The sequence below is a fragment of the Felis catus genome, chromosome B4 (genome assembly GCF_018350175.1).
Source record: "Felis catus isolate Fca126 chromosome B4, F.catus_Fca126_mat1.0, whole genome shotgun sequence".
NCBI lineage: Eukaryota > Metazoa > Chordata > Mammalia > Carnivora > Felidae > Felis > Felis catus.
The window spans coordinates 76,580,619-76,602,987 of NC_058374.1; the positions used below are offsets into that span (position 1 = coordinate 76,580,619).

At 56.1% G+C, this 22,369-nt stretch overlaps 1 protein-coding gene across 7 annotated transcripts in view; it reads right to left on the reverse strand.

The window, feature by feature from the left end:
* Nucleotides 1–1,946: 1,946 nt before the first annotated feature.
* NCKAP5L (NCK associated protein 5 like) overlaps nt 1,947–22,369 on the reverse strand; it is a 32,339-nt gene continuing 11,916 nt past the window's right edge. The window contains exons 1-14 of one of the 7 annotated variants that reach the window (XM_011283919.3): nt 18,281–18,857; nt 17,606–18,018; nt 15,625–15,684; nt 14,391–14,519; nt 13,178–13,246; nt 13,015–13,053; nt 12,167–12,286; nt 9,397–9,510; nt 5,462–8,082; nt 4,394–4,556; nt 4,102–4,183; nt 3,441–3,749; nt 3,220–3,362; nt 1,947–2,848 (exon numbers count right to left, since the gene is read on the reverse strand). In XM_011283919.3, the coding sequence (XP_011282221.2) occupies nt 2,636–2,848; nt 3,220–3,362; nt 3,441–3,749; nt 4,102–4,183; nt 4,394–4,556; nt 5,462–8,082; nt 9,397–9,510; nt 12,167–12,286; nt 13,015–13,053; nt 13,178–13,246; nt 14,391–14,513 (3,996 nt within the window). In that variant the 5' untranslated portion in view covers nt 14,514–14,519; nt 15,625–15,684; nt 17,606–18,018; nt 18,281–18,857 and the 3' untranslated portion in view covers nt 1,947–2,635. Of the gene's footprint in view, nt 2,849–3,219; nt 3,363–3,440; nt 3,750–4,101; nt 4,184–4,393; nt 4,557–5,461; nt 8,083–9,396; nt 9,511–12,166; nt 12,287–13,014; nt 13,054–13,177; nt 13,247–14,390; nt 15,586–15,624; nt 15,685–17,605; nt 18,019–18,280; nt 18,858–22,369 lie in introns of those variants that run through there. The other 6 variants (XM_011283917.3, XM_011283915.4, XM_011283920.3 and 3 more) reach the window with 6 other exon arrangements.

The following is a 22,369-nucleotide window of genomic DNA, read 5'->3' on the forward strand; positions in this document are numbered from 1 at the left end:
GACAGAAACATGGATGGACCCTTTGGTATCAGCCTGCGAGAGGTGGAGCCCAGAGTCAAACCCACCGCGCCAAACTCTTTCCCGGAAAGGAAATAGGATAAATATCCCGCAGGCAAACAATTCTGTTCTAACAAGGAAATGAGGTCATACATCAGGTTCAAACAGAGAAAGGGGCTTGAAAACCCCAGAAATAAAAAGTTAGAAGGATGTAGAACTTTTATAAGCCCTCCCGGCAAGAGGCAGATTAGCAGCATGGCAACATCATACTTAAGCCCATTGAAGTAGAAGGGACAGTGGGATAGGACTTGTAAGTAGAAGGTGGAAGTAAGAAAACCCAAGATCTCTGCTTGACCCTTCTAGGAATCTTGTTAATTTCTTCGACAACATCAACCAAGGGAAACAAGAGGGAGAGAGGCCAGACTGAGGGAGGCGTAGGAAGACTAGAGAGCTAAGGACGAAGGTGGTCTGACCCAACCTCCTAATCTTCCATAGGGAAGGAAAACCAAAGCCCAGAGAAAGGATGGAACTTTCCCACAAAACCAGACTCCATGGCTAAGACTCTTGACTTGCAGTCTAGTGCTCTCAAGCCCTGTCCATTAGGACTGACCCATCGGCCAAAAAGGGAGGAGGGGATTAAAGTCCTGCCGGAAGAAAGGAAAACTTCATACTCAGAAGCGAACCACTCCCGTCAGGCCCCATCACTTCTCAGCCTTGGAAAAACCATTGAACACCTCAGAGCCTTGGCATCTTCATCTCTGAAATGAGGCTTGGTGGGGGAAGGTGGTTAGGGACCAGGAGGCGGGTGGCATGGTAGGTGTTTATTTTAATGGAGGGAGTTCTACCACTCTCTGGAGCATTCAGGGGCTGGAGACACTGGTGGAAGGAGCTAGTATAAAGGGAGGCCCTGACATCCTCCCCACCCTAAACTTCCTTGGGCTGGCCAGAGCACAGGAAGGAACCAGTGGTTTAACCAACTTGTGAATGGGCCCAGCTCTACTCCCTGCCAGACACCCCTGTGACCTTGGCTCTGCAAGCCTGTGGTGCAGACCATGTGTTCACCACAGGGCCCCCACCCCCAAGATGAACTGTTCAGAATCCCAGTCACAAGGCCCGGGGTGCTGACGGTGCGTGCTGCCAGGTGGTCTTCAGACTGTATTTCGTGGGGAGAGGGGAAGTGTAGGCTAGGTCAGGTGGGCACTCTAGACAAGTCACCCCACGTCTTACAAGCTAGGCAAGAAGGAGGCCTTCCTGGGCCCAACTTGGCTGGCCAATGTGATGGTCTGGCTGCCACCTGCCTCACCCTCAGGTAACGCCCCAGCTCCACGTCCAACAGGAAATCTAAAGGCTAGGGGGCCACAACTGCCCCATGGCCTTTTCATGCCACGTGGAGAGTACAAAATAACTCCCTGAAGCCTAGGCCCTTCCACACAGCCTCATTCCCGGCCTCCCCTTTCCATATGGAGAATTTCAGAGTGAGGGGAACCTGTGGTGGAAATCTGAGGTAGAAATAAGGGCAAGAAGATCGGCGGGGGGTGGGGGGGGTGGGGGCGGGGGGTAAAGCCCAACGTCTGAGGAGAGATAAGGTGGCAACAGTTGGAGAACCAGCTGTGCTTCACTTCCTGGCAACAGAAGGCTATAGACACTTAACCCCGTCGACACTTCGGCCCCCGCAGCTCAGTTTGTACATCCTATCCCACCCAGTATGTACAGGAGTTTGAGTGCATGCCCACAGCCTCCCTCGCCGCAAGCTGCCCAGCCTTCTGCCCGACCCAAGGAATCCCCCTGACCCCAGGGACCACTCTAGGCCTGTGGGGGGTGGGGGGGGCTGCCTCACAGGAGCACCTGAGGGAAAGTCTACGTCCCTGGGGTCCCTCGTCCTGCTGCCCATGCAGCCTCCACCCACCTGTCCATCCCCGAGTCCTCCCATAGAAAAAGCAGAGTCCAGGGCAGGGAGGGGCCTCCACATTTTATTAGGAATAGGGCAGAAGCAGAGGCTGGAAGCAGAGCAGCCGAGTTCTTAACGACAGATAAATTAACCGCAGTGCGGGGATGGGGGATGGGGACCGGGCCAGGCGCTTTAATATAAAAAACAACAAAAAGACAGACAGACGGACCCCAGAGACATGGGGCGGGGGAGGGCAGCACCATCCAGACAGCGGGGAGGACCAGGGCAGACAGAGAGAGAAGGCAACTTGACCCTTCGCCCCCAAACTCCACCAGCACGGGGACTCTGGGCTGGCCCCGTGGGGCTCCAGGGCAGGGAGCAGCCAGGTTGGGCAGAGACGGCACAGCTGGCGGGCAGGAAGCCCAGCACCACAAGATGGCTCAGCCTGAAGGGGGAGCTGGGGGCTGGGACACAGCCACCTTGAACCCCCGGTCCCTCAGAGAAGAGCCTTACTCCAGGTGAGAGAAGGGACCAAGGGTGGGGTCTCTCCCTGAGCTGAGAGCGGTCATCCCCTCCACAGCAGCAGTGGGCAGTGGGGTGTGTCAGGGACCCCCTTCATCTTCTTTTCCATCTGCCTCCTTGGTCCCTGCAGGGAGGGGCCCCACTGGCCCCGAGGGATGGGGCGCCAGGAGAGCTGGTCCAGTCGGTGGTCTCCAACTCCAGAGAGGGACCGTAGTGCGGTGCAGCCCCTCAGCCCTGACTCCCACAGGAGGAGAGCGAGTCGTAGAGGGAGTCACTGAGAGACTCTGAGGTCTCCAGACCTGGGGGGCCCCCACTGGCCACTCTCCCTTCCTCGCCCATGTCCGATGTGCTGGGCGTGCGGCTACCTCCAAACGTCGGGCCCTGGGGTGCAGGGGCTGGACGGCTGGGCTCCAGGTTCTGCTTCCGGTCCATGGGCAGGGCCTGGGAAAGGAAGGGAAGTCGGCTCAGGAGGAAGTCCCTCTGCCTCCTGGTCCAGTCCAAGGGGTGCTGGGCTCTGCCCACTGATGGGGTGCTGCAGGTGGGGCTCACCGTGGTGGGGCACATTTCAGAGGAAGCGGGCTAGAGGCACCACTGAGCGTGGTCTGCCAAGGTTCTGGGGAGGGAAATAAACCCTTTCTCCAAGAAGGGTGTGAGAAGGGGCAGGTGGGTGGGCTGCCCAGAGGGGCATCCAATGCGGCTGACCCTTCATCCGCTTCCAAGACAGGGCTGTACCTCATTGCAGGGACTGGTCTCCCCACATCATCCCTCCTGCCCTCCAGGCCCATCCCCCTTTTCCTTTTGGCCATGCTTACCATGGGGGTCCTGGGCAGCCCCTCCAATTGTCGGGATGGGCACAGGAAAGGGTCAGTGGAGCTGCCGGCTGCCCTCGCATTGGGGAAGGTCCAGTTCTTAGCCAGCTGGACAGGAGGGGGAGGGCCTGGGTCCTCACACGGATCTGCATGGGAACAAAGGGAAGGTGGATGGTGGCGCGTAAAGCTCCAGGGATGGCCCACCCTTCTACCCAGACACTCACCGTCAGGACAGGCCTGATGGCCCCGGTGGCCCGGAGCAGCAGTGAGCAGAGCGGGGAAGGCTGGCATGCTAGGGTGCCGCCCGCTCACCAGCAGTTCCTCTATGCCCGGCACCTCACGCTCCAGCGTGTGGGCGCGGCGGGGGACTTTGGTAAGGGGCGGGGGCCGAGCTGGGGGGACTCCGGGTGGGGGATCCAGCCGTGGTGGCTTTGTCTTGGGAAGATTCTTGCTGGGGGTCCCATTGCTGCCATGGTCTGGGGGTGGAAAGGTCCCAATGCCACTGTCCAGGGTTCGAGTCAAGGAGCCACAGGCTGGGGAGGGGAGGGTAAGTCAAGGACGTGAGGCTGTGGGCTCAGCCCCTCTGCCTTCTTCTGGCGTCCTGCCCCAGCCCAGGCTCCCCACCTGGGCAGGGCCCCTCCTGGCCCGACAGGCCGTCATCCCTGCCAGCCCTCCCCCCACCTCCCCTGTGCTTGGAGAAACACGTGTGGACGGCAGGCCAGGTACCCCAAGGGCAGGGAGGGGTTTAGTTCTGCGCAGCCCCGGTGCCTATCTGGTGCTTGGCACCACGACGGCACTCTGGGCCTGGCACCTGGTACAGTGACAGGAGTAAAGTGGGCAGGGGGCGAGGAAGAGGTCCCATCCTTGGCCCCCGACCCTGCTGACCTGTGAAGTGTGAGGTGGGCACTGGCTCAGCCAGGCTGTCCTCGGAGGGCATCTCTTCCCGCCTTCCCGGCTCGCTGCTCGGCTGTGTGCGGTACAGGAGACCTCAGAACCCAGTCCTCGCACCCTCACCCACAGCCCTCCCCAAGTTCTGCCGTTGGGACCCCTGAATTGTGGGTCCTGGTGTCTGCAGTCCACCAGCATGCAGCGACCATGAGTACATCCAGCAGCTTCCAGGCCCCAGGGACGGGGAACCCTCTAGGCCCAATACCTAGCCCCTCTCCCAAGAACCTACCTTTCCAGGAGGTTTTCCGCAGCCCTGAAGAGGCCCCACCAGGCCATTTCGGGGCCCACAGGCTGGCCAGGGGTTCTTGGGGTCAGAGGACACTGGCTGGAAATCGCCATACTCTGGTTTGGGCTCCCGCCAGTTCTTGGGGGGCAGCTCCTTGCCATCCACCCTACAGGCAGCAGTGCAGACGGAGATAAAGGGAAGCTTGGGTCTACCCAGACATGCTGACCTCACTCCCTCCAATGGTGCCGGGCCTAGTGAAATACCCACAGACCCCTGCCTCTGGGATTGGGGACATATCCCTGGTGGTTGCCTCCATCGACTCCTCCTGATGCTGGGCACAGGCGGAGACCCTGGGGAAAACCTCAGAGAAACAGCAGGGGCAGGGGACATGAGACGACTTCCCCAAAGTTACACAAGGCTGAGCCTAGAGACCTCTCGACACTGTTTGCTAATAGATGGCAGACTGGTCACTTCCTGGTCCATACAGGACACATCTTGCCAGCCCCAGCTGAACTTGAGCACGCTTGCTGTCCAAACTGCACCCCACCTGGCACCCAACCCCATGGACATTCTGCCTCATCTGGCCCAGACGGAGCAATCCCAAGATGGGGTGGCCCCTTCTCTGAACCACAGCTCCTGCTGCTGAGTCTGTGGCAGGTGCCAGTGGGCAAGATGGGAAGGGGACCCTCCTTGTTCTATAGGATAGAAAATCCCAGAGTAAGACCTTTATCAGCCCACGGTTAGGAACTAGCAGCCCCTTTAACTACCACACGCAGGCAGCATTGGAGACAAATCTAGGGAAATGTGGACTGTGAACCCCTCTTAAACGGGCCCAGCGTGTCCCACATCAGACAGCCAGAGAGAAGGGGAGTCGGGGCACAAACCCCAGGCTTCTGATTCAAGATCCCATCTTTCCTCTGGGCTAGACCATGAACTCCCAGACACTTCGGCGGCATTTTACCTGACCTCCTACCCTTTTTGCTCTCAGGAAAAGCAGTCACAACCCCAGGTGTGCCCATGGAAAAGCGCCCCCAGCCACTGAGCACCTGCTGACTGGTCCCAGGCCCTCACCTGTTGAGCAGCTGCTGCATGAAGGTGTCTGCGCCCTGGTACATGCCAGCCAGCTGGCCCTGCACCTGCCCCAGCCCCGTACTTGGTCCTGGCGCTGGCCCTCCGGCCCGGGGCCGGGCCCTGCTGCTCAGGTAGGCCTTCTCCTCCTCCAGTGCCCGGCGTAGGTCTTCCGCCTTAGCCATCAACTTGGAGATGTTGAGACTCTCTGCCTCCAGCTTCCGGGCTTCCATCTTGACTTCCTTCCGGAGTGGGGAGCCCCCACTGGCCCCCTCCTTGCTCTTGGCGGTCTCTGTGCGGCGGTTCAGCGCTGGCAGCTTGCTCTTCTTAAGGCCAAACCAGCTGGCAATGCTGCTGGTGTTGCGGTGCTTGGCCTCAGCGCCTGGCGCCCGCTCCTGGCCCTGGAGCCGCAGCACATTCTCCTCGATGCCCTTCATTACCTTCTCCTCGATGGCGGAGTGTGGGGCCCGCCCCTCAGGGCCTTGGCTTGGGTCAGCAGGGCTGGGCGCGGGGGACGTAGGCTGGGCGGTAGTGCTGCCACACTCTGCCCAAGGTGGGCCCTTGCTCTTGTCAGGCTTGGGGGGCTCCTTGGTAGTTGGTGGGGCCAGAGGTCGGGGTACCACCTTGGTGGGTGACTTGGAAGGCAGCTTTGTAGGGCTGCCATGGGGGCTCTTATTGGGCTTGCCAAGGCTGGGGGCTGAGGTTGGCACTTTGGCAGGGGCACGGGGTACCTGGGGGCACAGGGCCCCTGCCAGCCGGCTCTTGGCCAACTCCACTTTGGTGAGGCAGCTCCTTGGTGAGACAGGCTCCAGGTCCACCCGGGCCCCCATGGAGTGGGAGGAGTAGACTCGGGCCCCGGGGTCCCCCAGGAGCCCAGGTTCTTGCTGCTTCAGGCTGTTTGTGCCTAAGGCCACTGCCCCCCGCAAGGCCCCCTTGGCGTCTGGCCCCTCGGGAGGCCTGGGGGCGGGGGGTGCCATGTCTCCAGCGCTCTCCCCTGACCTCCCTGCTCCCCGGGACTTCTCAGTGCCAGGTCTGGCTGGCACCCCGTTTTTCTCTGGCCCCTCAGGGCCAGTCTTCAGTTTCCCCAGGGCTACCAGTCTGTCCCGCAGAGGTGTGTAGCCAGGATCCCCAGGTCGCCGCCCTGCCCCCTGGCTGGGCTTCTTGGATGAGCTGCCTGGGGTCCTGCGGCCAGGATGGGGAGACTCTGAGCCTGCTTTGTCCAAACTCTTCTCCTGGGCACTCCCATAGGAGCAGGATTCTGGGAGGCAAGGGCTGGGAGGAGCTCCAGGACTTCTGAGGACCTCAGGGGCCCGTGGCACCTCTAGAGTTAATTGTGGGTAGGTGGGTACCTGCAGTGGGGAAGGAGGTGGCTCTGGGGAAGGCCCCCTAAAGGTGCTCCGGGAAAGGTCCAGGATGTTCTCATAGCAGGGAGATACCACAGGTCCCGGGGACAGCGTGGTGGACAAAGCTGGCTGGGGAGGTCTCAACTGTGCAGAGTCCAGGGCTGTGGAGCAGGGTGAAGGACTGGTAGGCAGGGCCTGTGCCCCCTCCGGGGACAGCTCTCCTCCACCCAGACCCCTGCGGGCCAGCAATGGGGAGGGGCTGCCGTCTGAGCCGCTGTTTCGACAGGGAATTCGGGAGTTCCGGGGAAGCTGGGGGCTGAGCTGGGGGCCTCCTGGGCTGGGCACCTTCTCCGAGGCTGGAGGCAACTTTAGAAACTTGAGACCTCTGGCTGGAGAGGGCAGAAGGGGTCCCTGGGCTTCCCCAGGAGAAGGGGGGCCAATTTGGAGCTTGCTTTTCACCTGAGATGAGGAGTAGGGGTGGCCAGGCCGAGAGCCCAGGGGGGCATCACCTGCACCCATGAACATGCTGAGGAAGGGGAGGGGCCCCTGGCCCTCTGAGGTAGCACCAAAGCCCGGCCTGTGGGCCTCTGGGGTACCCCCACCCCAAGCTGACTTGGGGAGGCCTTTGGACTTGGACAGCTGTGGGGGCCCCTGGTCTGGGGAAGATGGCTGCCCAGGACCTGGTTGGTCCCCACTGAGTGGGCCTGCAGCCCCGGCCAAGAAGGCCTGTAGGTAAGACTCTGTGTCCTCAAGGAGCTGGCCCAAGTTCAGCTGTTTGCGGGCTAGGGCCCCAAGCAGGGTGTCAGGGCTGGGTGCCTCGTTGGGGTCACCTGCCTCATCAGAGGAGGAAGAGGAACTGCTGCCTGGGGCACAGGGAGGCCCAGAGCCAGTGCCTTGGGCCTGGGAGGAAACTCTACTCGGGCCCCAGGGCCGCCCAGCACCCTCTTCCCCCCCTGGGCCCCCCAAGAGGCGCTCCCAGTGTAGCAGGCCTCCCAGGCTACCAGGGCCTAGTAGCAAGTAGGGGGCCCAGGATGAGGGTTCAGGCTGGGGTGGGCCACACAGCTCGCCGTTGATGGGCTCTGGGGAGCCAGGACCCTCGCTTGGAGGCCGCCAGGGAGTGGCAGGTGAGCAAAGAAGCAAGGGGTCCGTCTCTTCCAGGGCTCTCAGCACCTCCAGGATCTGGGCTTTCTTTCGAAGGAAAGGGGACAGGGCATCCAGCGCTGGGGGCAGGGCGGCTGGGGGTCCTGGGCCTCCTGGCCGCAGCTGTTGCTCCCAACACACCTTCGGGGAGAAACGGCATGATGAGGAGGCCATGTGCAGGCCCAGGACCTGAGCTGCGAGTAACTGACTATGTCAGGGACAGAGCTGGCCTGGTTTTGTCTGAGTCGCAAAAGGAATTACTAGCTTCTCGGATGGGACAGCTCAGCTTCCTCCAGAGTCACTGAGCCCCGGTTACCCCAACTCTTCTTCCTGGTGTCCTTGGGGTTGGGTGGGTACCCTACCTCCCTTCCTGGTGATCCCAGCACCCCCCTCCTCCACCACTTCTCACCGCTGCTGGGGTCAGCAGGGCTGACACCCCTACAACCCTGATTATCTAGGTTTGCCCCAGGGGAGGGAGGCCTGTTTTGCAGGCTCCAGAAAGAACACAGAAACTATAGAAGGGGATGTGTTGGGGCCGAGTCCTCAGTCAGTAACTGCAGGCAAGCCCAGGCCTTCTCAGGTCAGACAGCTGACCTGATCCCTGTGGAGAAGGCAACTGGGATAATTCTACTGCAAGCCCTTCCCTGTTTCTGCCGGCTCCTTCTTGGACCCAGTCCACCTGGTGTCATGGTTAACTAGATAAGGCTCTGGGGCCAGACTGTGTAGGTTCAGGTCCCAGGTCTGCTGCTTCACTAGTCATATGAACTTCAGCAAGTTTCTTAACCTCTAAGCTTCACTGCATCACCTAGGAAAGGGGATGGTCCCTATGATTAACCTCATAAAATAAATGAGACCAGGGATGCAAAAGAATAAGTCCATAATAGTTCTAGACTTGAATAAATAAGTATGTGTACAATTATAAATGTATGCCAACGGGCACCTAGGTGACTCAGCTGGTTAAGCATCTGACTTCAGCTCAGGTTATGACCCTGTGGTTCACAAGTTCGAGCCCTGCGTCAGGCTCTGTGCTGACAGCTCAGAGCCCGGAACCTGCTTCGGATTCTGTGTCTCCCTCGCTCTCTGCCCCTCCCCCACTCACGTTCTGTTTCTATCTCAAAAATGAATAAACATTAAAAAAATTATAAACGTATGCCAAAAATTATTTTCAAAAAAAAAGATAAATGACATCCAGGTGTTCAGCACAGTGCCTGGCATAGGGTAAAAGCTCAGGAAATGTTTAACTACAAGTCTTACTAATACCTAACTAACTTTGCTTGCAAGGCTAGCGACTGGCAGTGGGATTTGGTTCTTAGTATAAGGCTGACTGCTGAGGGCTCATATCTGTGCCCCAGGAAGCAGCCCTTCCCCTGGAACTCCTTAGGAAACAGCAATGGAGTACCCATTGAAGAGTCTGCAGCCAGCGAAGCCCTTGACCACTGTGCCCGGATCTCCTACCTCTCTCTGTCCAGTACAGTGCCCCAGAGGCAGCGAGGTGGTCGGTCCCTCGACAGAGCTCAAGGAGGGAGAAGCTGGTGGTTCTGATGGAGGCTGGAGTGGGGTAAGTGGGATCTGCAGGGAGAGGCAGAGTTAGCATAGGGCCTTGTCTGTCCCAGGTCCTTACCCCCTCACGAAGTTAGGACTTCCCATCCCGGGTAGGAGAACATTCTTCCAAGTCTGCTCCTTCAGGGATGTCTCTTGACCTACAGTGTGGCTTTCACCACTGTCCCTATCACTTGGTCAGAGGAGCCTTGGGAGACGATGCACAGATAGAATGAAGAAGTGTGAGGCCCGGTGGCAGGGAGACGGGACTACTCTGGGGCTGTGGAGAAACCACAGGCAGTGGCAATGGCAATGGCAGGCCTAACCTGTGTGCCCATGGCGGCCCCAGGACCACTCTGCTTTTCTGCAGGCCCTCCTCCCTGATTACAGAGAGGGCCAGCCTCGAAGCCCCTTTCCTGTTCTGACTGCCTGTGACCCTAGCATCACAGGGATGGCTAAGACTAATGGAAAAGCATTTGTCACTGGGTCCTAGAAAAGAGATGGCAGGAGTTATCATCTCTGTCCCCACCGACTGGTCTCTGAGGAGGACAAAGGTACTACTTAATCACAGGTTACTTCTCTCTCAGTCCCTGAAAATGTCATTTCCATCCCCTAGGCATCTCCACTAGACAGGAGGCAGCTTAAAACTCCCGCTTCTGTGGCGTCTCTGCTTCCCCTCTGGCCGGCCGGCTCCGGCCCAGATCCTTACTGCTGTGGCCTGGATGCTGCTTAGCATTTGTCTCCCTGACCCGGTTTGGTGCCTTTACAAATCTCTGACACACGAAGTAACCTACAGTATTTTCTTCTTTTTCATCCAAAGCATCTTTGTGCTCAAAGCCTCCGATTCCTGCCCACTGCCTAAGAAGACGAGTCTGGACTCCTCTGCCGGCATCCTGGGCCCGGCCTGCAGGACCTTCCCCGATGCCACCTCTGGTTCTCACTCGCTGCTCCTTCGTACAGCCTTTGTTCCGGCCCAGCTGAACAGCTGCTGCTGCCTAGGCTTCCCTGTGCTTCCTTCTACAGGGTATCCCTTCTCTCAACCCCAACTGTGTTTTTTTTAAAATCTCCTGTCCAGCAAGGCCCGGGTCCCATGTTACCTCCTTGAGGTCCCTTCTCTGCTGGCCTCTCTCCCCTCTGGGCTCCTGGACAGTACTGTCACACTCTGCTCTGTACTAAGGCTGTCTGTAAGCAGTCCCAGCCTTCAGGGTTTATGTGCTCTGCACAGGCCACACCCCTGTCCAGTTCCATACATGTGTCGGCAAAGGAGCTGCTCACAGCAAGAGCTTAATTAACATCTGCTCAGTGGAGCTTTCATGCTAGCAAAGCACAACTTGAGAGTGACACTGATAATGAAAAAGAGCTGCTGATTATTGACTACCACTATGGGCCAAACGCTATATATTATCTTATTTCATCCTTACGACGACGTGCAGTGTGGGTATCTCGAACCTCATTTATAAGACAAAAACTGGGGTTCGGAAAGTTAAGTAATTTGCCCAGGGTCACATAACTAAGAATTAGCTAAGTCAGGGACCCAGTCCAAGTGTTTCTGAGGCCAAGGTTCATGTTCTTTCCATTATGTCATGTTACCGCTGGGGGAGATAGATCTATTGCCCCAAACCCCAAGAGGTCCCAGATTTCATTTAAGGAATCAGTGACTTAAGGATGACCTACACCTCTGTTATCACTGGTCACCGAGAAAGGTGTGGACAGGGTGAGCCTGGCCAGTGTGGTTTGGGTTCTAGGATCCCAGGGTGGACTCTAGAGCAGGGACAGAGGCTCCTAAAAGACCATGGTGATGAAAAGCCTCTGCCAGGGACCAGGCTTCTCAGGGAGCCGTGGGGCATCATGCTCAGGGTGTGGGGGGGGCAAGGGCTGCCCGGTGTGCATCAGACAGATACACACAGAAGGTGCTTCTCTCCTTGTCAAGGTTGGGGGTGGGCTAGAGGTGTGCTGGCTGACCTCACACCTGATGCTCACCTTGGGTCCCTGGAGCTGCTCCTGATCTTCCCAGTCCCACGTCTCACCCCGGCCTTGGAGCTACTGACAGACTGACCCCGAGGGACATCTTAACTGAGTTCAGGATTCACCCCTAGTAGGCTTCTGCTTTTCCTGGGTAAGCCAGGTGCCAGGGCTAGAATCAGGGACTAACAGTTGAGGACATGCCTGTGTGTCAGCGGGCGAGCACTCACAACTAGGCATGCGCACAGAATGACCCGGCTGAAGTGCCTTTCCTGACCTCTCTGTGACACTAAGCACGGGGCGCCTTACACCCAGCCCCACCCCTGCCCCTGGCCAAGAAGCAGCAAAGCAGTGGCCAAAGGGGCCCCCTGGGAGCTTGAAATCATTGCATTTTCAGCCTCCACCCATCTCCCCACATAGGGCAGGAACAAGCAAGAACCTTGTCTGTCAATAAGAAAGGATGCCATCCAATTGGGCGAGGAGCACCCGGGAGGCTGGGGAAAGCCAAGCATGAAGGGACTCAGGGAGTCTCCCCATGTCCCCATCTAAGGCTCAGATCTATCAGGCCAGATGGGCCTTTCCCAGACGGCCACAGCCCCCAGAATGGAGGGGAATGGCTGTGGCCTGCTTCTTCAGGTGCTGGGAGAAAAGACGGTGATGATGGTAGGGCTGGGAGAGGCAGGAGCTGAGGTAGGAGGAGGGAAGGAGAATTGCTTGTGCCCACCTGGGGGAGGGAGCCTGTCGTCAGCTGGAGCTTCTGCTGGAACAGGGCGCTGAGCATCTGGTTCTGCCGTTCCAGGTCAAACACCCTCTTCTTCAGCTTGATGCACTCCTCCCGCAGGTCCTGCCACCGCCCAAGGAGGCCAGGGGAGGGTGGCGGGGAGAGGGCGAGTGGTATGAGCTCAGTCTCCTTCATCAGAGTGGCAGCACTCCTGCTGGGCACGCCCTGCCCCCACGGCCCCCTTCTATGGAGATCTGAGCCTGCCTGCCTATGTGTATAGCTGTCACATTGTCTGGGGATGGTAAACTCCCTAAAGTTTACCACCCTTGGTGGGAGGTAAATCCTATTCCCTTTGGCATCCTTCCCATCCCTGGAGCCAACCCCCTGCCTCTTAGACACCACACATCAAAGAAAGGCCCATATAAGGCAGAGGAAGACCTGGGGGTCAGAGTGGCTCATAAGTCAAGAAGTTCCCACAGTACTTGAGTAAATATTTAGGTGACACCTTGTGCTCACAATATTAACACTGCTGTCAGGGCCATCACAATCTGGAGAAAACAGCTCGGGCCAGGATAAGGGAAAGAGTCAAGCCCAAATCAAAGTTACCATAGCTCAGAGACCTGGCCTTACCTAGCCCTCCTCTGCCTCCAGGTAGAACAGTATGGACCTGTCTGAGGTGGGGAGAGGGGGCTTTGTTGGAGGGTCAATAGGCCATTTCCACCAAGCTCCCTCCTCTAGCCCCTATCTGAGTAGGCTCAGGGGTCCCCAGGAAGGACTTCCCCTGCTGGACCCAGGGTCTCTCCCCAGGGCATCTGGGCTTAGGGGTAAGAATGTCTCCCATGGCTGCTTACCTTTTGGTTTAGCAGCGCCTGTACCACGTGGTTGGCAACCTGGGGACAGAAAGCCCAATGCAGAGCCATCAGCCCATGAACCTCTGCCTGGAGCATTGACAACCCGTGCTCCCCCCGCCTCCCGATATCCCCCAGCATCAGTCCCAATGGAGACACGACAGACCTCATCTAGACAGCGCTCATAGGTCTCCCGCTGGTTTTCATTGGCCTGGGCAAGCGCCGAGTTCTCTGCCTACGGGAGGAAGAGGGCAAAAAAGGGCTATGGGATCATTTGTCTGCCAGGGAAAATTCCTTTTGGAGGAAAGAGAGACATGGAGACTACTAGCTACACCCCTGCCCCAGTTCTTGGCTCTGACTGGATTCTACCACGGGGAGGCCTACAGAGACAGACCATAGGCATCAGGAAGGCAGAGCTAAGATGGCTGGGTTTCTGTAAACCCCAACCTCAGTCAGTGAGGTTGGAGGGGCCAGGGAGATACAGTGGCCAGGAGGACTTAAGCTGGGAGGTGTCAAAAGTAGTACTTGGGGCACCTGGGTGGCTCAGTTGGTTGAGCGTCTGACTCTTGATTTTGGCTCAGGTCATGATCTCATGGTTCACGGAGTTTGAGCCCCACGTCGGGTTTTGCACTTCTAGCACGGAGCCTGCTTGGAATTCTCCCTCTCCCTCTCTCTCTGCCTCTCTCCTGCTTGCGTGCTCTTTCTCTCTCTGAGAATAAATGAACTTAAAAAAAAAAAAGTAATCCTTACTTCCCTGGGGAGAGGGCAGAGGAGGCTGGAGAGAGGAGGGCAGGTTCTTAAGAATATGACAAAGAGGGGTGCCTGGGGTGGCTCAGTCAGTTGAGTGTCTGACTTCAGTTTGTGAGCTGGAGTCCTGCATCAGGCTCGCTGCTGTCAGCAAGAAGCCCATTTCCCATCTTCTGTTCCCCTCTCTCTCTGCCCCTCCTCTGCTCACGCTCTCTCTCTCAAAAATAAATAAACATTAAAAAAAAAAAAAGGAAAAAAGAATTGGCAAAAAGCCTAGTTTAGGGATCCGTGTCCTTGTCATTCAACTCCTGAGCCCTAGGTCATCTAAATCCTTCTTCCCGTGGGCTCTGTGACCATGCCTTTCCGAGATCAGCACGGGCATAAAAGTGGGGAAGAAAGGGGTAAAGACGAGAGACGTGTGGGGGTTGGGATAGGCCCACCCCTGTGCATGCCTCCTGTTCCAAGCTGGTCCCAGGTTGGAGAGTTCAGAGCAAGGAAAGGGCTTCTCAGAGGAGCTCTGCTCCAGCCTGGCGAGGCAGGCTGAGAGGAAGGGCCACCACATCCACAAAGCCCACCCAAGCTCCCCAGGGTCCTGGCCAGCACCGCCGCCCCCATGCCGCCCGGTGCCCCACCTCCAGCTCCCGCAGCCGGTGCAGGAGCTCCTGGCAGGTGCCCGTCTCTGTGCCGCCGTCACCACCCTCTCCCGGCCTCGGCTTTCCAGGACTCGTGGCTGGCTGCTCCATGGCCTCCGACATCGGGCCCTGGGAACAAGTGAAGGAAGCCCTGGCGGCTCCTCCAGGGCACAGGGAGGAGGTGAGTGGAGGAGGAGGACAAAGACAAAACTTGTCAGTATTCTTGGAGTTTAGTGTGACCGATGTGCCGTGGATACTGTAACAACTCAGGGTCTGACTCAGGCTCTTCTGGTCACGGGACAGACGGACGCACAGACACACTCTTCCCATTTTAAGAACGGGGACCACTGTTTTATAGCCCCTGCAACTGCGCTCAGCTCGGCCTACCACAGGTCACACAGATGTTGGCCAACTGCCAAGAGACCGGGATTCTCGGCTGAGATGGGCCTCGAACTGTATCTTCCTGGGCACGGTGGTGGGAGGTGGCCTGCAAGCCTCACAAGCTCCCTGCTCCCCGCGAGGCCCCACTGCGCATGCCCTTCCCTCTGCAGGGTCTCCTGACCCCTCCCTGCTTTCCAGTTGGCCAGCTCCTTTCTAGTCATACTTCAGGGCCCCCACTCCAAGGCCGGGCCGGGCACCCTTCCTACACAGTTCTGTAACCGCCTCCCCGAGACTGTCAACCCCGTGAGGGCAGGGGCTCTACATTCACTTTACTGCCCAGGCCCCCACTTGTTGGTGTGAAAGCTGGCATGTAAGAGACAGAATGATGACTACACAGATGAGTTTGTCACTGCCTGAACACAATACAGCCAGGGTTCTGTCCCGTGTCGTGTTATGTGCCTCCCCCACTCCCAGCTACTGCCATGGTTACTGGCTTTAGCTGATGAGTCTTCATCTGCCCTTTGAGTTTCAATTTCTCTGCTAGAGGAAAGTACTCATTTCTTTCTTTTGCACCCATATTGTAGAAATTTCCAGTAGATGGGAAACCCTTCCTAAAAGTGTGGGGGCCCCCAGTCCACCACTGACTACTGGCCTCTTTGACCCCCCCTGCAGAGCTGAGTTTAGCACTTTCAGCCCAAGGAAGAGAGGAAGGAGTCCTCTAACAGCTCACCAACCCCACATCTGATTGGTCCCCCCCCCATCCTCTGCTGTAGGGCACTGGGGATGCCTCTCCTGCCCCCCATCTTCCTCCTCCAGTCCCCCCAGCAGCATGCACAGGCTCAAAGCCCCTCACCTGTCTCTGCCTCCTCACCCAGGCTGGCACACACTCTAGAAGCCAAAATGGTCACCTTGGCTGTTGAGAAAGAGGGAGACGATGTTAGCCATGCAAGCCACAAGCATTTATTTGGCTCCTGCTGTGTACCAGGCACTGGGCCATAGGGGTGAACAAGCCAGAGAGAGCTCTGCCTTTATGAAGCTTCCATTCCACTAGGAGAGGCACATAATATACAGATAAACCAATGAACGCACATCGGGTCCCCACAAGGCACTGACAGGTGACACCGAAGCAGAGACCTCAGTGGAGTCCAGAGGAAACCCTGGAATGGGAAGAGCATTCCAGACACAGAAAAGAGCCAGCGCGAAGGTCCCCGGCTTTCAGCCAGAAATCACTCAGATGAGAAATAGGAGTGAACAGCAACACATGACGCTTTGGGGCCCTTCCACAACACACATCGTCTTCTTTAATCCCCACAGCCACAAAAGGAATTGAATGTTACTGTCAACACCTGTATTCGAGCTAAGGAAACCAAAGGGCAGGAGTTACGCTCACATACACCGCGTGTACCCTGTGTGCTGAGCAGTGTGTTGGCACTTTCTCATGCACTCCTACATCTGATTCTCCTAACAACTTTATGGGGAGCGGGGGTACCGGCCTGGGTTGAGGAAGCAGTTACTGGAGGCAAAGGATGCTTCCCAGGACATACACGCCGGTTCACAACGCACACTGGACAGGCCTCCTTTTCCTCCTTCCCATGAGGCCTCTCTGTACACACACAAGTTGTACCGTGAGCTCCTTGTATTCTGTAAGCTCCACACAGTCCCAGGGCTCCTGGAGCTTTGCACGTGGACGGATCCGGGTTAGAATCCTGACTCTACAAACTCTGTTTCCTCACCTATAAAATGGGCGTAAGAATACTTAGCCCACGTGGTTGTTGGAGGATGAAATGAGATCATGTATAAAGAGTATCTTGCGTGAACTCGGTAAATGGAGGATTTTCATGATCACGTCCTGACAGAGACACGATGCAAAGCCCTGCCTCATAGCCTGCTGCTACTGTCTGTTCACCTGTAAGGGACTCTGAGTCCCAGGCTCCTCCCTGTGGGGTCGGGGCAGTAGGGGCAACCACAGATCTGAGAGTGCGGCCCCAGCCTGGCTGCACTCAGGGCCCTCCTCCTCCCCAACCCCTCCCCACCCTAGAGGGAGAAAGGGGCAACTGCAAAAGGGGAGAACCATTTCTTTGCAAGTAAGAGACAGTGTGTGCCCGTGTTTATGTGACATTGGGAAAGGGGGCTTCTGGAAACTGCAGGAAAAGGAAAAACTTGTAACACTTATTTTTAAACATTCCACAACAATCTAAAGTCCTTTGTTATTTTAACATCATAAAAAATGTATCAAGTAGAACTTCATTCGCCTCATGACATTATCGTGTTTGGTATTTTTAGAAATGGACAGGCTTGGAAAAAAATGAAAAAAATTCAGGAAATATCCTCCCCTTCCCACATACATAAATAGGGGTTAAAACCAAAAAAGGCCTCAGGTTACCTCCGCCATTCGAGTTCCACCCTTCCCCCAGCACGGCTCCGATCCTTTGAGTCAGAGGCTCCCACTGTCCCCACGGTTTCCTCGCCTTCCCTCAATCCCCTCACCATTTCTTCCCTGCAGACGCTCCCCGGGAATAGTGGGGTTGGGGTTGCAGAAGGAGTGCTGGGGGATGGGAGAGACAAAGTTGGGAGGGCGAAGGAAAGGAGTGAGGTGAACAGGTCGGTGTCCAGGGGCCAGAAAGGGAGAGAGCTAAAGCTGAGAAGAGCCGGAGTCTTTGTGCTCCCAACACAACAGCAAAAACCAAACTCAGGGCGAAGACGGTTTAGGAGAATCTCTCTTCCTAAAACAACAAAAGTAAAAACACATCCATGAGGCCCCAGATCGTGGGGACTGGCAGTGGATTATGTATGTGGTTTTATGTGTGTTGAGGAGGGTGGGGACCCAAACACACCACAGAGCTGACCGCTGCCACTCTCTCAAGCTGAGCCTCTGTGGATCCCAGGGCAGGGAGGCCTGAGTCCCACCGTGACCTCGAGGAGACCCTCCAAGTGATGAGCCGCCCAAAAGCAACAGCTCTGTCACGCGCGTCTGTCTCTGGATCCCCAGCTGGGCTTAGGAGAGGCTCCGGAAATGAAGGCAGACCGTGACTCAACCTCGCTTTGGGGAGAAGTTTTCTGCCCTCAGTCGAGGTGGTCTGGCCAACTCAGGCCCAGAGGCCTTCTCTTCATCTGCAGGGCCACAAGCAGAGGGCAGGAAGCTGTCAGCTCGGATCGCTACCGAGTCCCAGGGAAGAGGTCGACACTTAAACTTGGCGCCAGGAGCAGAGCGTGCCGTGAGCAGGACCCCAGTTTAAGTTCAAGATTCCTATGGTGAAAAGAAAACTTCCTGCAGCCTCGCTCTCCTCTAGGGAATCGAGAGAGTACCACCTCCAGCTCCCAATCTGAGCCTATTTAGGAATCTGGCCCTTCAGAGTCTGGGCTTTCAGCTTCAATCTCATGGGAAGAAAACCAACCCAGACTGGCTCCCCAGTAGCTCCCCCTGCTGGGTGTCAGGGGGGGCCCCTCTCCCAGGGGCTGCACCCCCACCCCCTCCCCATCCTCCCTCAGGCCCCACAACTCCTACTCACAGCTTCTGTGCTCAGCTCTACCCCCCGGCCTGGAAAACCCCCAATCTGGGTGCTTCAGGGTGGCCCTGGTTTCAAACATTCCTCCGGTGGTCCCACGACACGCCTGGATGTTGGATGTTGGGTCTGGAACACATGAGGCCGGCCATGCTGGGTAGAGATGGAGCTGCAGGAGGTGGGAGCTCCAACTCGAACTGGAGGCTTCTCCCGCCAGAACTGCCAACGGGTGGCCCCGCCCCCCACAAAGGCCTGATTCAGAGGGAGGTGACCTCAGTGCCGCTGAGGGGAGGGAGGAAGGGGAAGGGAGGAAGACCAGAGCTGGGGCAGTAAGCAGCAGCCAGGGACAGGGAGGGGGAGCAGCTGCTCAAGGGGGTCTGGGTAACCTGGGGACACAGCTGGTTCAGCCCAATCACTGAGCAAATCTGGGTGACACGATCTCTTTGGCCTAGTCACAGGGCCCAGAAGAGAGCTGACTGTCCGGGCCTTTCAATCAGACAGATCAAAGGAGTAAGGATTGCAGTGCCCACCCTCTCCCCAGCCGGGGCACAGACGCCTCCCTGCCCTCCAAGGCCAGGCCTGGGAGGAAGAGACTAGAGAGGTGGCAGCAAGCCTGACTTCCATGCTCCCTCACCCTGGCCCTCAGCCAAGGGTTTTGGGCCCCAGTGAGCCCCTCACTCACCAGCTGTTCCCCCCAGAGTCCTTTAGGGAGAGAAGCCAGGGACCAGGGAGTGGGGGAGAGGGGGCAGCTGTGGGAAGGCAGAGATGGAGAAGCTCACTTTAATAACAGAATCATCCGTAACAACAACCGTTTCCCCCCTGCTCCCCCCCATCCCCCAGCTGCTTTCTGGAATCCCCGTCACACCCAAGAGTCCACTTGTAAACAGCAACTTCTGCACCCACAGCAAACACTCCTTTCCAGACAGTATCAGCCCTGGGTCGGGGAGGGATAGAGGGACTGAGGCCCCAGGGCATTCCTGGCCTGAAAGCAGCCACCTTAATCCCTGCCTAAAGCATCTTTCAGCCCTAAGAATTCCAACTGGTCTCCTCCCCCCTCATGGAAAGAGGACAGACAAGAATTTCCTTCCCTCCTCCCGACAACTGGCCCCAAGACACAATAGCCCTACTGAGAGGCTTGTGTCCATGGGGAAGGGGCCCCCAGCATCTCCTTCCAACTTCCTCTTCACAAGAGGACTTTGGATGCAAGAGCTTCCATCCCATGGTGTGGGTTCTTTCTTCCTTCCTTCCTTTCTTTCTTAAGTTCATTTATTTATTTTGAGAGAGAGAGAAAGCACGAGCAGAGGAGGGACAGAGAGAGGAGACAGCAAGAATCCCAAGCAGGCTCCGCACTGCCAGCGCAGATTCTGACACAGGGCTCGAACTCATGACCCTAAAGATCATGACCTGAGCTGAAGTCAGATGCTTAACCGACTGAGCTGAAGTCAGATGCTTAACCGACTGAGCTGAAGTCAGATGCTTAACCAACTGAGCCACCCGTGGGTTCTTTCTAACCTCGGTCCCCTGCCCTCCAGGCAGGCCGGAGGAAGGCCAGTTGAGCCCCAAAGTCTTAGACTTCAACACCCCTTACCTCTCTTCTCCTAGTTCCTTCATGCTCCCTGCCCACAGCATAACCCAACAACAAAAAGCAGCTGCTGGGGGGTAGGCAGAGGAAAGGGGCTCAGACACAGACACAAAGTGTTTATTTATAGGGCCACATAGCCAGGGGCTCTGTGGCCCAGAAGCCTAGTCCCCACTCCCGAAAGCCCAGCTGGACCCATCTTAGCCAAAAGGCAGAAGATTTAGAGTCTAGTCCCAGCACTGCAATTTACTTGCTGTGTGACTTTAGGCAAATCACTTTAGCCTCTCACAAGTTCCGTTACGCCAAGTGGAAGCTGTTCTAGAACCATGTTCTCAAAATGCGGTCCAGGGGCCCTGACGTTCTTCCAAGGAATCCACGGAATCAAAACTATTTTCATAATACTACTAAGACACTATTCTACATTACTCTCATGTAGATATTATACTAATGTACATTAATGTAGATACTACACTAACTCTCATTCTCTGAGTATACAGTGGCATTTTCCAGAGACTATGTGTTATGTGATATCACAACAGACTGAATACGGAAGCAGATATGAGAATCCAGCTGCCTTTTATTGTCAGACATGACAGATATGCCAGAATGAAGAACAATGCCATTCTTTTCACTATTTTTTTGCTTTGGAAAATATACAGTTACTTAAAATATGTCAACATGTAATGGGTTTATTATTATTTTCACTTCATTAGATGTTGAAAACTCTCAGTTCTGATTTACATGACAGTAAATATCAATAGGTATAACCTACATAAACCAAAGCTCTTTGGGGGTCCTCACATTTTTAGAGGTTGGAGGGGTCCTCAGGTCAAAACAGCCTGAGAGTCACTTTTCTTTTTTGTTTTTAATTTTTTTTTTTTTAATGTTTCTTCTCAAGAGAGACAGAGCACGAGCAGGGGAGGGGGAGAGAGAGAGGGAGACACAGAATCCGAAGCAAGTTTCAGGCTCTGAGCTGTCAGCACAGAGCCCGACGTGGGGCTCAAACTCATGAACCGTGAGATCATGACCTGAGCCGAAGTCGGACGCTTAACCGACTGAGCCACCCAGGTGCCCCAAGAATCACTTTTCTAGAAGTGTTTTCCGACAGAACTTTCTGTGATGATGAAATGTTTACTCTGTACTGTCCAATATGGTAGCCACTGGCTATCTGTAGCTATTGGGCACCGACATGTAGCTAGTTCAATTGAGTAACTGCATTTTACATTTGAATTACCGCATGCAGCTACTTTACTGGATGGTAGAGTTCTAGAAGATCGCCAGGATTCCCTGACTTGAGCCTTCTGGGCCAATGCTTTCTTTCCACACAGAGTCTAGAGGATGGGGTAGGACAGGTCTTGACCCTCACTCCTGTCCCCAGGCTTTTGCTTACGTTATTTCTTATTCTCTCCTCACCAAAGGAAAGTCATCCCAGCCAGATCACCGCCAGTCCTGCCTGGCACTCCTACCCCAGTTCCCTGTTAGATCTGCAGTATATAGGGCTTCACGCCTACTCCACTCCCTCAGTCGCCTGCCCTATCACCTGCCCTGGTTTCCCCAGAGGGTCAAAATCAGCAGAGGGAAAACCCCTCAGATCTCTTCCCACCTCCTCATCTCCTCCCGTTGACAGCAGAGGGGATGTCATCTTCCCAGGGAAGGTCAGGCCTTCCTGCCCCGGGCCCATCCCCATTTAGGTCTTGAGTATTTACCTCCTGAAGAGACCTTTCCCGCCCGCCTTTAAAACTTCTGAGGCTGTCTTTCATTTGAAAAACAATCTTTCCCCTGACATTTCTACAGATGCTGCCCTCTTCTGCCTTCCACAACCAAACTTCTCAAAACGAAAACAAAAACAAAAACAAAAAAAACCCCTCCTCACGTCTTACTCCTTCCTCAGCCTGGTCCAATGTCAGCAGTAACTGCCAAACTGCTAAATCCATACAATATTTTCCCATCCCCGTTGCCTTCTCAGGCACAAGTGCCTCTAGTGGCCACTTCCTCATAGACTTTTTTTTTTTTTTAAGGTTAAAAAAAAATGTTTATTTTGAGAGAGAGACAGAGAGAGAGTATGTGCAAGTGGGGGAGGGGCAGAGGGAGAGAGAATCCCAAGCAGGCTCCATGCTGTCAGCACAGAGACTAACCCAGGGCTTGATCTCATGAACTGGGAGATCATGACCTGAGCCGATATCAGGAGTTGGATGCTTAACTGACCAAGCCACCCAGGTGCCCTTTTTTTAAACAAAAAAATTTTTTAATGTTTATTTCTGAGACAGAGCACGAGTGGGGGAGGGGCAGAGAGCGAGGGAGACACAGAATCCGAAGCAGGCTCCAGGCTCCGAGCTGTCAGCACAGAGCCCGACGCGGGGCTCGAACTCACAGACCGCGAGATCGTACCCTGAGCCGAAGTCGGAAGCTCAACCGACTGAGCCACCCAGGCGCCCCACCAGGTGCCCCTTTTTAAGTTGTGAGACATAGTTCACATCCCCTATGACTCACCTATTTAAAGTGTGCAGTTAATGGTT